General features: G+C 44.4%; 2 protein-coding genes across 8 annotated transcripts in view; one reads left to right on the plus strand and one right to left on the minus strand.

The window, feature by feature from the left end:
* LOC128328958 (uncharacterized) lies at positions 1–4676 on the minus strand. The gene is made up of 2 exons (XM_053259272.1): positions 4481–4676; positions 1–361 (listed from the first exon to the last, which is right to left on the minus strand). The coding sequence occupies exons 1-2, from the start codon at positions 4674–4676 to the stop codon at positions 258–260; spliced, it is 300 nt and encodes a 99-aa protein (XP_053115247.1). The 3' UTR covers positions 1–257.
* CNTD1 (cyclin N-terminal domain containing 1) overlaps positions 3583–16541 on the plus strand; it is a 19223-nt gene continuing 6264 nt past the window's right edge. For 2 of the 7 annotated variants that reach the window (XM_053259264.1, XM_053259270.1), the window contains exons 1-6: positions 4855–5003; positions 7447–7638; positions 7744–7819; positions 9341–9497; positions 10652–10814; positions 16187–16331. In XM_053259264.1, the coding sequence (XP_053115239.1) occupies positions 7467–7638; positions 7744–7819; positions 9341–9497; positions 10652–10814; positions 16187–16331 (713 nt within the window). In that variant the 5' untranslated portion in view covers positions 4855–5003; positions 7447–7466. Of the gene's footprint in view, positions 3674–4685; positions 5004–5025; positions 5399–5457; positions 5482–7446; positions 7639–7743; positions 7820–9340; positions 9498–10651; positions 10815–16186; positions 16332–16541 lie in introns of those variants that run through there. The other 5 variants (XM_053259269.1, XM_053259271.1, XM_053259266.1 and 2 more) reach the window with 5 other exon arrangements.

The raw sequence follows: 16541 nt of genomic DNA on the forward strand, positions 1-16541 counted from the left end.
TCATTTGACGAGTTCTTTTATTGACACACCACATTAAATAACTGAATGATTGGGTGGCTTTCACATGTTAGCCATGGCAAATGCTTTACCAATAAACACACTGGCTGATTTCCATACCACAAGAGAGGGCATAAATGCCCTAGAGTATGGCGCAAATATGTCCTCAACTGGAGCCAGAGATGGCATCTTGGGAAGAGTTCATTTGGACCTCTTTGCATCTAAAGTGAGGGGAAAATGGGTCCTGTACTGTGTGAACCTCAGTCTGCTGGGGTTTTTGCTGCTTTGTTCTGCAGGACTTTGGCCTCCAGTTCCAACTCATCCAGAAAGCGTTCTTGGGAGACAGAATAAAAGGTGTAGCCATCTGTGCATAGGAAACTCAGAAAAACAAATAATTTAGAAAGGCACTTGCCCCCAAAGGAACCTCCTGGTCATTCCCAGCAACAGCCAGACTGCTGCCCTACTCGGACACCTAGCTTTAAAGCTTTTATCTCAGAACTAGCTCATGTGAGGAAAAGCAAATGCTGAGTTATCTCTGCTGAGCTGCCCGAGAGAGCCATTTCTCATAAAACTATTCTGTATTACTGGTAGATTCAAAATGCTGCCACCAAGCACCCTAAGACTTGCAGAGAACCAGACCAGTGGATTGGGTGCTGTAATCCAAGGTTCCTCTGTAACTGCGTATTGGGCAAATACAAAAAACCCTTCCACATGTAAGCTTACATAGGATGAGAAAAACTGACAGCTGCTGAGCTCCTGAGGATCTGTTTGCACCAAAGAAATCCCCCTTCTTCTACTGAGTTAAAAACCCACTCAGAGAGGCTTGTAAAAAGTAAAAGAAAGACAGCCAACATAATCTAGTGGTTATAGAGTGGTGGACTAGGACCAGGAAGACCAGAGTTCAAATCCCCGTTCAGCCATGAAGCTCAGTGGGTGACTCGGCCAGCCACTTATCTCAGCCTAACCTACCTCACAGGGTTGTTGTAAGAATAAACACATCCATGTACACTACTCTGGACTCCCTGGAGGAAGAGCGGGATATAAATGTAAATAAAATAAATAAGGCCTGCAAAGGACAAGTGCGGGTGGGGTGGAGAAGAAAAGGCGAGTTAGGTAATACAATAATATTTGTCGCTTTCTCTTCAAATCCACACTCCTTCCGTTCTTAGAATGGTCCCCGTCCGAGACCATTTTTAGAAGATAGAAGAAAGAGAAAGGGTGGGTGGGTGAGATAGTATGATTATTAAAAATATTTATGCCCCGCCCCTCCCGTTCACTACTGCTCAGGGTGGCTCACAACAATAAAACAGATACAATGTAAAATAAAACTCATAAAATCAACCAAAATAAGTGAACAACTTAAAAGTCAGGCTAAACCCACAATCAGAATTAAGTTTCAAATTAAAGGTTATTTTAAAAGCTAAAAATTGAGATTTGTTTATTAATTACATTTATATCCCGCTCTTCCTCCAAGCAGCCCAGAGCAGTGTACTACATACTTAAGTTTCTCCTCACAACAACCCTGTGAAGTAGGTTAAGCTGAGAGAGAAGTGACTGGCCCAGAGTCCCCCAGCAAGTCTCATGGCTGAATGGGGATTTGAAATCGGTTCTCCCAGGTCCTAGTCCAGCACTTTAACTACACCACGCTGGCTAAAGACCCTACCAGATATAATAAAAATGGAGCATTAAAAAGCATATTTAAAAATGTGTTTTAATTGTTTTTCAAAACTGAAGGAGGGAGCATGGCAACGCTCTTCAGGGAGGGTGTTCCAAAGCCGAGGGGCTACAACTGAAATGGCTCTGTCTCTAGTCCCTGCCAACTGGATCTCTGTTAGTGGCGGGGCCATGAGCAGTGTTCCCTGTAACAGGGAATCCCAGATGTTGTTGACTTCAGCTCCCAGCATACCCAGCCAAATGCCATTGCAGCTGGGGATGCTGGGAGTTGTAGTCAACATCTGGCATTCCTGTTACAGGGAACACTAGCCATGAGCAGGGTCTGAGATGATGAGTGGAGGGCCCTGGCAAGTTGATATGGGGAAATGCATGTAGACCCACAGGGTCTACAGGGTACCCAAGGCATGTAGAGCTTTAAAGGTCAAGACCAGCAACTTGAATCTAGCCTAGAAGCGGATCGGTAACCAATGAAGTTGCTGCAGGATGGGTGTGACACTTATGAAGTGACTTGCACCCACAAGTATCCTTGCAGCAGCATTCTGGACCAGCTAAAGCTTCTGAACTGTCTTCAAGGGCAGCCCCACATAGAGTGCACTGCAGTAGTCCAATCTGGATGTTACCAAAGCATGAGTGACTGAGGTCAGGTCCGATTCCTCCAAGTAGGTTCACAGCTGGCGTACCAGCTGTAGCTGGTAAAAGGCACTTTTGCACACTGCCACCCCCTGCACCTCCAAGGACAGCGTCAGGTCCAGAAGCACCCCCAAGCTGAGGACTTTGTCTTTCAGAGGGAGTGTGACCCCGTCCAAGACCAGATTTACCTCACTAGATAGACCAAATTACTCCTGTAGTATGCAGCAATTAAACTAAATTACTCCACCCCCATCAGTACTGAAGGGCAGCACCTGCAGGCTGTCCTCATGCTGCTAATGGAAGTTGGTAGCAGTGTTCTCTCTAATTTTTTTCATCTGTGTGCGGAATGAGTTTTGTTCTGGGTGGCAGTATCAAGGAAGTGTGCGCGCACATGTATTCAGAATGGGGCCTTCCTGATTCAACCTGAGCGGGATCTAAAATTAACTGAGTGGACATCAAAAAACTTGTGAGCGGACACATGTGCACACGCCTTAGAGGGAACACTAGTTGGTAGCTAAAAGTACAGTGCAGGTGCCAGCTCTCAGGAAGCAAGCAGCCTGCACCTTGCTGGGATATGAAGCCAGGGAGGGAACTTGCTTGGGAAGACAAGCTCCCGCCAGTGTTTCCTGTAACAAATTCCCAGATGCTGATGACTACAACTCCCAGCATTCCCAGCTGCAATGGCCTCTGGCTGGGGATTATGGGAGTTGCAGTCCACATCATCTGAGAATCCCTATTACAGGGAACACTGGTCACCTTGCTCAACTTCCTTTTCGGACTCCAAAGCCACTGACGAGACTTTGGTTAGGTTGGCAGTGGGGGAGAAAATGGCTCCATAAGTCATACTCACCCATGGGTGGCCCTTTCATGAGGTAAGGTGAGGCAGTCACCTCACACAGCAGAATCCTGGGGTGCCAAGATTCCCACAGCCATCACCACTGGTGAAATTCTTGGAGATCAATCTGGCCCTTGCAAACGCTGCGAAGAGCATTTCCCCTCAGACTCCTTGTGCAAGAAGCACAAGTAGAGGAGGTGGCTGGAAGCAACCTTATCTCCTCCCTGCTCCCCATGTATTTTTAGAGGTTGTAACTGTTGGTTTTGAAAGGCCCCAGACCCCCAAGGGGGCATGGGGTAGGGCCAACGGCGTAGCCACTGTCTGACACGGTGGGGGGAGACAACTGTCCCTGGGCCACTGAGGTCTGCGAGGCCACCACAGTACTCTCTCCCCCTTCCCCCAGGGCACCCTCACACTCTCCTCCTGCACCCAGCTGATGAAGCAGTCACCACTGAGAGAGACACACAGCCCATCAGGCCCTTCCAGCTGGCAAACAAAGTGCGGGCAGGGGCAAGCAGCGGTGGAGCAGCTGTGAGGGTAGGTGGCCGTGGCTTGTCGCAGGGCTTGCGACATGGCTAGGCAAGGCAGCATTTGGTGCCTCACCTCAGGCACCACCATAGCTTGGGCTAAACCCCTCCTGTATTCTGCCAAAGAAAACCACAGGGCTCTGTGGGCGCCAGGAGTCGAAATTGACTTGATGGCACACTTTACTGCTGCACACACCTTAAGTGCCTGCCCTTCCAGCCCAATTCTTGTCCTTGAAGGAAACAGTCCCCTGTGAGGTTAGCCCTTCAGTCTGACGCAGACACTTTGCAGGGTGGAGGGTTATAAAAGGAGAAAATAGAAGTCATCCTCTTTGCCCTAGACCTCTTCTTTCCACAGCTACAGTATGCCTTGTATTAGCGAAGGCAAGAACAAGCTTTCTGAGCCACTCAGAACTCTTCTTCAAGGACTGTTTTTCCAGGGAACCTGAATACTTTGTTTTCTGCATCTTATCGCCCCACTTGGTCCCAACAATTAAGGCTCCCACCTACTCTAGTCCCTTGTTATGCCATTTCTTAATCTCTTCACAACAACTTCTACCCGGCTTAACTCTGGGCCATACGAAATCAAGAGCACCTCTGAGCATGTGCCGAGTGCTTTCGCTCTTCATCAGAAAGGAGCCACAGGGGGGCGAGCTTCCCCGTTCCCCCAGAACCAGTTTATCTGCGAATTATGGGCCAGAACCTGCAACCTAAATGATCAAGCGCCATTAAGGGAAGCGAGCAAAACAAAGAGATCCCTGGCAACCAAAGTCATCTCCTCCTCCGCCGCCGCGCCCCGGTCCCTCGATGGGAAGGATACAGATCCCCACGACCACGGCTCCGATGGCCAGGGCCGTGAGCGCGTTGCGAACCTTCAGGCCGCGCCGAGCCGCATCCACGCCAGGCCTGGAAGCGAACCCTCCAGGGGGATCCCTGGCGCGGGGTATCTCCCCCTGCCGCCTGGCGCTGGCAGACGGACCACGAGAGGACTCTCCTTCCTGCGCGGGCGTCGACATCTTTCCGTATCCGTACTACAGCGTGGCTCGAAGCTCCTCCTCCTCCCTCAGGAAGGGCGCTTCGCTCAACAAAACGCGCCTCCGGCAGCACTGCTGAAGTGGGTGCAGCCATATTTGGTGAGGGCCAAGGAGACGCTTGTCAATACGCGGTGGTCACCTTCGGAGGGGCCCCAAGTTACGTGACGGGCTCCTCAGGGAGTTAATCTTACTTGCGCCATCTTTGGTGAGGGCGAAGAAGGCGGAGCTTGAGAAAAGGCCGGAATATGACTCGTCGTCATATTGTTTGAAAGCTGCCGGTGCCTGTGTTAGAAGAATTGTCACAAAGAAGTAATTGTGAAACTTTCTGTGCGAGATAGAAATTAACAATACCAAGAGTGTAATAGAGTTACAGAAGGCTGCAGTCAGGGAAAGGCATGGAGGCGGGAGTTTTGAGCCCTTCGCTTCAGGCTTCAGCGTTATGCGCACTTGCTTGGAATCCCACTGACTGAACTCGGGGCTTATGTCTGAGGGGAGATGTTAAGGACTGCGCTGTTGACCAGCAGACCAGAGCAATCCTGGGGATGCCTCCTGAGAAGTAAAGCCCACTGAGTTCAATCGGAGGACTATCTCCTAACTCAGTGTGCATAGGACTGCAGCCTAAATCTCCCCTGATGAGAAATAGAAGTTGATTTTGCGTGGCACCTTTCTCTAGTTTTCTGGCCTCCCTCTGATTAAAAACCACTGTGAGTGTTGTTGGCAATACTCGTGGATTGCAACGTCGGATTCTAGAACTACAGAGAAAGAGAAAGAGAAAGAGCTAAACAACGTGTGTGTCTGTGTCTTGTCTGACTATCCATCTAAAACAATGTTCCTCAATGTTTTTGGAGTCATGGACCAGTACATTATTCGTGCGCAGTTTCCTGAACTAGCTGTTAGTAAGAGGGGTGCCCTCTTTGCCCCCACCCCCTGGCACCCCCCCCCAAAAAAAAACCCCCCACCAATTTGGGGCAGCTCTCCAGCGCTCATTTCCAGGCAGTCCTTGCTGCTGGATAATGAAGAGAAATGAACGTTATCCAGCAACAAGGATTGCCTGGAAATGTATGTTATGTATAGAGAAAGAAAGGTCTAAACAAAGTTATAGGTTATCCACACATGCTACAGAGGAGGGTGGTAATTTCCCCCTTCTCTGGGGAGCCCACTCACCACACTCTGGAGTCCAATCTTTAGGGACATATTTTTGGGAGGCATGGTGGGCTTTCAAGGGAAGGGAGATTGGCAAACATTGCTCCTCTTCGTAACATGCTACCTCCTACAGAAAATACCACCACTTGGCCACACTGGTCTTTACTTGCAGCAACTTTACTTTTAACCAAAAGTGCTATCTAACCATAAAAGGCACAACTTTGGGCACTTTCATGGCTCCATCTTATGCCAATCTTATTTATGGCAAATTTGAACAAGTTATTCTTTGAGAATCCAATAACAGACCAGTTGTATGGTCATGTTATACTGACAATAGCTTTGTAATCTGGACCAATGGCAAATAAAGTTTATTTAACCTGCCCCCCACCCCACGGCATATTCCAGTGTCAAAAGTAGTACATTCAGCTAATTTGAGTTGCAGGGTTGTTAATGCAAAATTTGGTATCTGTAGGTCATCAGGCTGTATGACTTTGTTTTGCACAAACATACAAACAAATTCTTCAAAATATATAAAAGGTATTGCCAAAGAACAAGCTTAGGTAAAGACCACCTTCAACAGATGGGATGTTTTGTTTTGTAAATTGCCCAGAGAACTTGCGTTTTGGGCGGTATAGACATGTATTAAATAAATAAATAAATAAAATATCTGCATGTGATTGACTACAATATCAATGGAACATCAATATTCTCAAGAGAGTATCTTCTTTGAAAAAAACAAACTGTGAATGTCAATAAAGCAGGTCATATCCCTGTCATGGCTGACTTCCATTCAGCATCTGTGAACTATTACGTGACTGTTAAGGAAAGCTACCCCTTGGGAGCCAACTTACATCTTGATAAAGTCATCAGCAAACCTCCTGTTATTGCCTTCTGCCAGTTTACTAATCTTCATAAATTATTTATGAGAGATGAAATAAAACCACCTATCAATCCTGGATTACATCCCTGTGAATCCAGTCGTCGTATCATCTGCATTTATTTTAGGGAAACAGAACTTAAAAAGCAGAATAACTGGTAAAAGCTTTTTGATTAAGTAGAATATCACATGCAAGTGATCACATGCAACACAATATGCATTACAGAATGCAATAACTCTGGGTTTAACATTGGAAAAGTATGAGCAGACTTTCATACACAGTTTAGAAACCACAGGTCAACAATCACAACAAAGAAGTTCAAACAATCTGTAGCAAAACATTAATTCTGATGGCCACAACCTTTCTGACCTGAAAATATTTCCTATAGAGAAACCATCTAGACCAAGGATATTAGAAGAAAGAAATACATTCTACATCTATAAACTTGATCCTAACACCCCTTGGTCTAAATCTTGAAGAGAGAGTGAGTGAGTGTGTAAATCTTGAATATAATTGTGTGTGTGTGTGTGATTCTCTTGTGTTTAATTGTACCACCCTCCACATTTCCCTCTCCTCGTTCTTTAATCTATCACTTTGGTTCACAGTGTTCATTTTAATCACAACTGTGTGTTACTGAGGAAAGTGGAAGTCAAAACTTCTGACTAAAAGGGTTATGTTGCAATGGGAGCGAAATATGGGAACTGTGGTGATGATGTTTCTTGTTGTTTGAGGTATTGGAAGAACTCTTGAGATGGGTTCACCTGCAAAGGTGGCAAACAGGTACCAATCTTCAGAGCCTGTCTTTGGAGCAGTGGCTGCTGAAGCTATCCAAGATGCTTTGCTTCATATGGCCAAGGAGAATGAGCACTATTTGAGCAAGATATCTGCAGAGGCAGGCTGTTTCAAGGAGACACAGATTGTGGGTGAGAAGTGACTTTGGAACATTCTCAAGACTGAGATGCCGAGAGAGCCTTCAGCTAAGATTCATATAATTCCCTCTCTGTTTCTCCCCCCACCCTTTCCACCAGAATTTGTGTTTCTTGTGTCTGAAAAATGGAATCTGACTGAATCTGCCAGATACCAAGCAATAGAAATATTCGAAAGGTATGCTTTCTTTTTCCTTTTAATTGTGATGGCTTTAGGGTAGAGCAGCCTGAAAGATCCAGGATATATCTAATTGTGTTTAAATTACTTTTATTTATGAATTTGTTGAATTTATAATCCACTTTTTAAACATTATTCTTAAAGCAGATGATAATTAGGTTTAGTAAAATATCAATAATTGTATAGCAGTTAACAGTAAAATGGTTAAACAAAACACAAAACCAAACCAGAGATGCAGCAGTAAAATAGTACTTTAGCCATAAAAGGTGTAAATTCATGGCAGCCAAATCATGTTTGTAGATTATGAGGTTCTTATAATTTCTTCCCCTTTAGAAACAAATAAAACAGGTTACTACAGGAATGTGAACTAATCCTAAATTCCTATGTAGAGGTCCCCAGTGAGAGCCCTGCTTTGAGCAGACAGAGCCCACAAAGGCAGAGTATGGTGGTGAAGTTGTATAGCTATGATGGAGTGGAAAGCAGGGTGGTAAAGTTAAAATTCAAACATAAATATTTTTGCCTCTCAATAAAACCTGCTGATTCTTTACCAAATGCAACCTAACTAAAAGTCTCCCAAAGCCAAAGTATGCAGACAGGTTGAGGCAGCTCTATCAAGGCATTTTTATTGGGTGAATGTGATTTAAAGAGCTCCTGAATCTTGGCGAGGAAGCTTGTTCCTTGGATGCCAGGTTAGCTGAGCTGATGGAAGAAAACAGGTACTGTATATAGATGAGACAGCTGAGGGTATAATACAGAAGTGCACCTTCAAGAAGTTGAGAGCTTCTGTGCTTTTGCAGATAATGAGAGTCTTAGAATAGGAAGAGATCATCACAATGAAGAAACAATCCATCAGAAAGGACTTCTACAAAATGGCATGCATTCCATATAACTTGATGCAGCCCAAATAGACTGAAAGGGCTGACTTAACACGAGTTTCTTCTAGTAGTCAATAGGACCACTATAATAGCAAGAGTGTTATGCAGAACGCAAAGGCCGTACATAATGAAAAAGTGTCTAAGAAGGTGTTCAGAATTGTTCCTCAACATGTAGTGTGCTGACTAGTCATATCAGGCCCACTAAGCCTCTGTACCATTGCTCTTGCTCTTCTGCTTGTGGTGGCTGCTAAGTCTCAAATCCTGGCTATCATGTTTGCTGGCATGCACATATCTTTGTCTGCACAGCAGCATAAACTGCCCAGAGACGCAAGTTTTGAGTGGTATAAAATGTAATAAATAAATAATAAATCAATCTAAATGAAGGAATGAATGAATGAACATGGGATCCAAAATCACAAGCAAAAGATGCAGGGGTAGTTGATGGGGGTTAGACTGGGTTACCACTCTCTCATGGCTCTTCCACACATTTACTTTGTCACTGAGCAGGACCCCTTTACTACCTGAAATGAATGGAAGCAAGCTGCTTTGAAACCTACTGCTGTAAGCAGCAAGCTGGCTCTTTGTGGTTGCCACCAGCCTTGCTCCATTTTCTCCAGGAAGGCTTTTTACACTTATGTCTTTTTAGGTTCATGCTCACACTTGCTGAAGAGTTATCTGATTCCACTGGAGGAAAGGATGAAGACATCAATTGGGTCTCAGTAAAACAGCAAATTGAAGGCACATATGTGCTGCGACTGGTCTCTTGCATCCAGCTTGCCAGCAAGCTCTCCTTCCACTACAGTGTAAGGAAATTCCAGACTTGCCCTGTGCTTTAGCTCTCTGTACAATTTTTATGCAAGTCAGAGAAATTCTTGATGGCGGGTGTGTGTGTGTGTTGAAATAAACCTTTTTTGTGTGCATGCATTTATGGTTGTCCCTCCCTCGCTGAGTAATCTGCCCAATAAATGAAAATGTTCTTGCTTGTAATGAATTTTTAATATGGCTAGTACTTATAGCACCATGGGGATATGTTAAGGCTATGCACACGATTGGGCAGGGAGGGTGGTGGATGGTAAGGCAGGGACAAATCTACCTTCCCCACCCCACCCCACCCCCGCCAGATGATCGATGTCTGTTGGTGGGACATGTGGATCACACACCCACCTCTCCGGAGGCTGGGACAATCCTGCTCATGAGAATAGCCTTATTGAATGGCTTTCACAATGATCAGGTTGTAGCTGAAGGAGAAAACTTTTTCTGTTATTGGGAAAATAATATGGTAACTAAGTTTTGGATGTGTTTTCTTCATAGCTGCATAAACATTTGCAGATTCTTTATGGCTTTACATATACTCGCTTTAAGTTTTATATTTTAAGAATTGCTAGCAGAATTCTACCCATAGAACAGGCTTTCTCAACCCCTCCTCCTTCCCAGTTGCCCCTTGTGCCTCTAGGAAGTAATTCCAGTGTGTCTGGGGATCACCCATAACAATGCAGGCTACTCCTGAGGATTGGGAGACCCTCTGGAATAGCCTGAGATGTGATGCAGGCAGCTGGAAATGAGAATAGGCAAAGATGGTCTATTTCCACCCTTGCTCAGGAGAAGCACCTTTCTTCTTATTCAGGGGTATAACTATAATTGAGCAGATGGATTCAAAGAACCCAGGGCCCCAAGCTCCACCCCTCCCTTTTTTCTTCATTATTTACCTCACTCCGAGGGGCCACCGGATAGAGGAGTGAACATGGACCCCCTTTCTCCTAGCTACGCCCCTGTTCTTATTGTTAGACACTACTGCATTCAAACCTATGATTTAATAGCATGTTATTGTGATGTAATGTGGTGTTTTTAATTAAACAAATGAACAACAACAAAATGCCTTTAACACCAGATAATGAAATGAGCAAGCAAAGAAATCTGACTTTGTGAGAATAACGTTCACCCTTCTCTCTCCACACAGATAGTTAATAACAACATGGTTCTGAAGTTTCTGCAGTCTTTGGGTTTCTCTTATACCACAGAGGAACTTCTGGAATCAGAATTGGTTATTTTGAAGGCTCTGCATTTCCAGATAAATGTTCCAGCCCCTTTTGCTTATGTTGAGATGATCCTGGAGGTTTTAGGTAAGGGCCAGAAGCAAGGTACACTCTTAGGCCAATGTTGATTTTGGGGTAAAAATGGCACAATATTGTTGCCTCTTACTTGAGGAGTGGAGTGCTTCAAGCAACCTTTGCAGAGCCTTTTTTGCTTGGAGGAGAGAGCATAGAGCTTGACTGGTGAACTGGACTCCTTGCTTCAGTGAAGTAGCCATTTGATCAACTTGCACTGTTCCCATTACAGTATTTACCGTAGTAGCTCTTGCCTGAATAGCTCAAATTTTATTCGCCTTTACAATTAACATACTTAGAACATAAACTGGGCTGCTTGGGATAGATAAATATTTTCTTAAATAACTCTACCTCTGAATGTCCTTGTCTAGGCAGCATGCCCCCCTGGTGCCTGGGATTTGTCAAGTTTGTTTTAAGGAGACACTATTCATCAGAAAGAACAGTGGCACCTTAAGGACCATCAGTTATTGATTGATTGATTAAGTGCAGTCAAGTCGGTGTCAACTCTTAGCAACCATATAGGCTTGACTATTGCAACACGCTCTACGTGGGGCTGCCTTTGTACGTAGTCTGGAAACTTCAGTTAGTTCAGAATGCGGCAGCCAGATTGGTCTCTGGGGCAACCCGGAGAGACCATATGATGCCTGTTTTGAAACAGTTACACTGGCTGCCAGTATGTTTCCGGGCAAAATACAAAGTGCTGGTTATTACCTTTAAAGCCTTAAACGGCTTGGGTCCAAGATATCTTAGAGAGCGCCTTCTTTTACATGATCCCCACCTCATGTTAAGGTCATCTGGGAAGGTCCGTCTCCAGTTGTCACCAGTTCGTTTGGTGGCAACTCAGAGGCGGGCCTTCTCTGTAGCTGCTCCTGGACTGTGGAATGCACTCCCAGCAGAAATTCGTAATCTTGATTCCTTACTGACCTTCAAGAGCGCCCTTAAAACCCATCTGTTTGGCCTGGCCTTTCAGGGTTTTTAATCAGTTTTAATTGTTTTAATGTTAACCTGGTTTTCAGGGTTTTAATTGTTTTGATAGTTTAATTGTTTTTTTAAGATGTTTTAAACTGGTATTTATATTTGTATCTCTGTTTTAATTGTTTTTAATGATTTCTGTTTTAATTGTAAACCGCCCTGAGCCATTTCGGAAGGGCGGTATAAAAATCGAATAGATAGATAGATTCTCTCCAGGATGACTGGTCTTCAGCTTGGGCTTTAAGGTCTCTCAATAGTGCATTCATTGCTGTCATAATTGAGTCTATCCACCTCGCTGCTGGTTGTCCTCGTCTTCTCTTTCCTTCAAGTTTTTCCAGCATAATGGACTTCTCGAGGGAGCTGGGTTTTTGCATAATGTGTCTGAAGTATAATCGTTTGAGCCTGGTAATTTGTGCCTTGAGTGAAAATTCTGGTTTTATCTGTTCTATGATCCATAGGTTTGTTTTCCTGGCTGTCCATGGTATCCTCAAAAGTCTTCTCCAGCACCAAAGTTCAAAAGTGTCAATACTTTTTCTATCTTGCTTCTTCAAATTCCAGCTTTCGCATCCATAGTGTCACAGGAAAAACCATTGTCCGAACGATTCTAAACTTTGTAGGTATAGACATATCACGGCATCTAAATATCCTTTCCAAGGCCTTCATTGTAACTCTACCAAGTGGCGTATTTCTTGACTGCTGGATCCTTTACTGTTGATGGTCAATCCTAAAAGGCAGAAGCCTTTTATCCACCACTTCAATGTCTTCACTATCCATTCTGAGGCTGGTGACCGTTATCATTAGTTTAGTCTTCTTTACATTTAGTTGTAGTCCAATTTTTTCATTGTGTTCCTTGACTTTCATTATTAGAGCTTGTGGATCATCCTCATTCTCAGCTCTCAGTGATGTCATCGGAGTAACATAGGTTACTGATGTTTCTTCCTCCAGCTTTAAAACCACACTCATTTTCTTTCAATCCAGCTTCTCTCAGTATATATTCAGCATATAAGTTATTATTATTTTCTGTTTTACCATGTTCTGTCTGGACTGTGGCTTCTTGTCCTGTGTAAAGGTTTTTCATGGGAACAATGAGATGTTCTGGGATGCCCATTTTCCAAAGGATATTCCACAACTTGACATGGTCGGCACAATCGAAGGCTTTTCTGTAATTAATAAAGCACATTCTGTAAATAAAGCAATTCTGTAATTAATAAAGCACATATTGACTTCTTTCTGGTATTCTTTGGCTTTCTCAGTTATCCAGCGTGCATCAGCAATGATGTCTCTTGTTCCTCGGCCTTTTCTGAAACCAGCTTGAACATCCGGCATTTCTCTTTCCACGTAGGGCTCTAATCTGCATTGGATGATCCTGAGCATTATTTTGCTAGCATGTGAAATTAAGGATATTGTGCGATGGTTTACACAATCTGTTAAGTCTCCTTTCTTTGGTGTGAGTATGTAGACTGACCTCTTCTAATCTGTTGGCCACTGTATCATTTTCCAAATTTGCTGGCATAGTTTGGTTAGAGCCTTGACTGATTCTTCTTCTGTTGCCTGCCATATTTCTGTAGCTATTCCATCAATTCCTGTAGCCTTCCGACTTGGTAATGACTGGAGTGCTGATCTAACTTCATCTTCCTGTACTAAAGGTTCTTGCAAGTAGGGAATTTCTTCTAGAGTACCTTGGATGTTGACATCCCTGCTGTACAAATTTTCAGTATCCTCATTCCCTATCTGTTTGATCTTCTCTGAATCAGTTACTATCTATCCTTTGGCATCCCTTAACATACCACTTCGAGGTTGGAATCTCCTTCTGAGTTCAGAGATCTTTTGAAAAACTTTCCTTGTTTTTCCTTGTCTATTTCCATCCTCAAGGTCTTTACAGATGCCGTTGTAGTACTGCTGCTTGTCTCTTCTAACAGCTTTCTGAAATTCCTTATTAAGTTCCTTCCTGAGGGTTAGGGTAACCCTGAGGTCTTTATCTTTCTTGACTTTGGCTTCTCTCCACTTCTTGGCAATTTCCACCATCTGTTCTGATTTCCATTTTGCTTTCTTCTGTATCTTGGTCTTTGGCAGTCTCTTTTCACATTCATCCTTAACCACTTTGATTTCATTCCACAGTTCCTCTGGTTCCCTATCAATGAGGTTCAGAACTTCAAAGCGGTTCCTGATGTTCTTCTTGAAAATGGTGGGTACATTCTCAAGATCATATCATGGAAGCTGGGTAGCTTTGTTTTTCCACTTTAGCTTGACTTGAAACTTGCACATGAGCAGTTTGTGATCTGTTCCACAATCGGCCCCCGGCCATGTCTTTGCTGTTATAACTGAGCTCTTCCACCTCCTCACACCAATAATGGAATCAAGCTGATTTCTGTGTACTCTGTCTGGTGATGTACATATGTGTAGGCGCCGCTTTGGTTGTTTGAAGAATGTGTTAGCAATGAAGAGATCATTGGCTTGGCAGAAACTAATAATTCATTCTCCTGCTTCGTTTCTGTTTCCTAGGCCATATAGTCAAACTGTGTTTTCCTCCTTACCTTTTCCAACTTTGGCATTCCAGTCTCCAACCACGAGCAGCACATATTGCTTGCATGTTCTGTCAATTTCAGACTGGACTTGAGCATAAAACTAATCGAGGCAGGTCTCACAATCCGTGAGACCCGCTTTGGCCGAGTTTGCAGGGAGCGCAGGCTAAGCCCACTCTCCCCGCAGACGAACAGGGCAGGAGCCCTGGGCGGCCGGGTTGGCCGCCCACATGACTGCCGGCTCCGTAACGGAGCTGGCGGGGGCTGGGGAGTTCGGGGGCTGCACGGCCCCTGGAAGCTCCAGTGTGCCCTGCTCAAGCGTGCAGGGCATACTGGAGAGACCCCCCGGAGCCGGGGGGTGGCTTTTCATCTCCCCTACGTTGGTCTACTCATGAGTAGCCATGGCTACTCATGATTTTGAAAACTGGGTTTGTGGAGCGCTCGCTCCGCAAACCCGGTTTAAGGGGAGGATACTTAGGTGGGTTAACCGCCTGGGAGCCACTGGGCTCGCCTGCGAGCCTGGTGGCTCACACAGTCAGCCGAAATCGGGCTAGGCTCCCCTAGCCTGATTTCGGCTGATCATCAGAATAGCCTCATCAATTTCCTCTTCTTCTGCATCAGTCGGGACATAGATTAGAAGAACTGTCATGTTAAAGAGTTGTCCACAAAATCTAATTGATATTAGTCGGTCACTGACCGCATTGTACCCAAGTACTGTTATTGCTATATCCTTCCTGACTATGAAAGCAACATCGTTCCTTCATTGGTTTTCTTGTCCTAAGTAGTAAATGGTATGATTTTCTGACTGAAAGTGTCCCATTCCAGTCCATTTTAATTTGCTGATGCCCAAGATGTCAATCTGTAGTTGATTCATTTCATCCTTCACGGTGTCGAGCTTTCCCATATTCATGCTTTTTACGTTCCACGTTCCCATTGTAATTCTGTCTTTGCAGCTTTGGATTTTCTTTTCCCGCATGGCAACATCAGCTGTTAGACGCCCAAAAGGCTTTAATCTAACTGCGTCATAAACACCATCGAAACTCTGTGAGATTCTCAGCTGTTCCTCAGTAGCATGTTGAGTACCATCTGACCCAAGGGGCCCATCATCTGGCACTACATCGACAATCATTCTATTTTGTCTATCCATGTGGTTTTCTTGGTACAATACAGGAGTGGTTTACCATTAACTTCTCCCACACAGTATGAAATGATGCCTTTGTCGTCGTCACTGAAGTGATTGTCTGCTTCCAGCACCTTCCTGTATAGCTGCTGGCCAATATAGGTGCCTGCTTGCTTTAGCTGGGCAGCTGGCATGACCTTTACGCTTTGGGTGACCCTACTGGGAGTATACCTCCCACCGTACTTCGCTCATCCCTCCCAGGAACACCCCACCCCTGCCACAATGAGGCAGCATAGCAGGACTTGGGTGTGTGTGTTGTGGGGATCAGATATATTATGACATATTTTTTGCCGCAACAGGCTAACATTGCTACTGCTCTGTTAATTAAATAAAGCCAGATCATCATAGCACTTTTAAATCTATATTTTATCCATCATGACACTTTTAAATCTTGTGTGTTCCTCATAACCTCCCTTCCTATTGTAAATTGTTCCCCTTTGAGATGTTGTACATTTTTTGTTTTGTTTTTAACTTTTTGGAAAAGGCTACAGAAATTGTGGCTTAAATAAGGGCAAGCACATCCTACCTACAATATTTTAGGCATGTAGAAAGAAAGAATGAAAGAAGCGGGGTGGGGGTGGACATAGCAGAAGGCATCTTAAATAGGTCAAAGGGAGCCCAAGGTACAGATGGCTAGATTATGCTTCTAAATAGAAACCTAGCTAGTTTCCTTGCTATAACTTCTGATACTGTTTGTTTTTCCTCATTATTAGGATACAATGGCTACTTGCTTCCCACAAAACAACTGCACAAAATGTGCAGACATCTGCTGAGTTTAACTTATCTGTTGAGGAGCAGCATCTACGACACCTTGCTGAAGGCCTCAATTGAAAATCCATCTCCAAGTGAGCTGCAGCTGTAAGTTCTAGAAATTGCCAAGCTAGAAATGAATTTTTGCTGTAAGGGGCAGAAATAACCAGAGTGGTGGTGGTGGAGGAATGGAGAACATTTATTATACTTCTATACTAAAACACGTTTGTTGAAACAGCACAAAGTACTTTACACACCAAGAATATCTGAGTCACTTTTCCTCAGGACACACTTTAACAGAGGCCTCTTTGTAAGCAA

This window comes from Hemicordylus capensis, chromosome 6 (genome assembly GCF_027244095.1).
Source record: "Hemicordylus capensis ecotype Gifberg chromosome 6, rHemCap1.1.pri, whole genome shotgun sequence".
Classification (NCBI taxonomy): Eukaryota; Metazoa; Chordata; class Lepidosauria; order Squamata; family Cordylidae; genus Hemicordylus; species Hemicordylus capensis.

Coding starts and splice junctions, on each gene's coding strand:
- LOC128328958 (XM_053259272.1), bottom strand. CDS start 4,676: ATGTCGACGCCCGCGCAGGAAGGAGAGTCCTCTCGTGGTCCGTCTGCC. Junction 362..4,480: donor AGCCGTGGTCGTGGGGATCT/GTATCCTTCCCA, acceptor TCCTATGCACAG/ATGGCTACACCTTTTATTCT.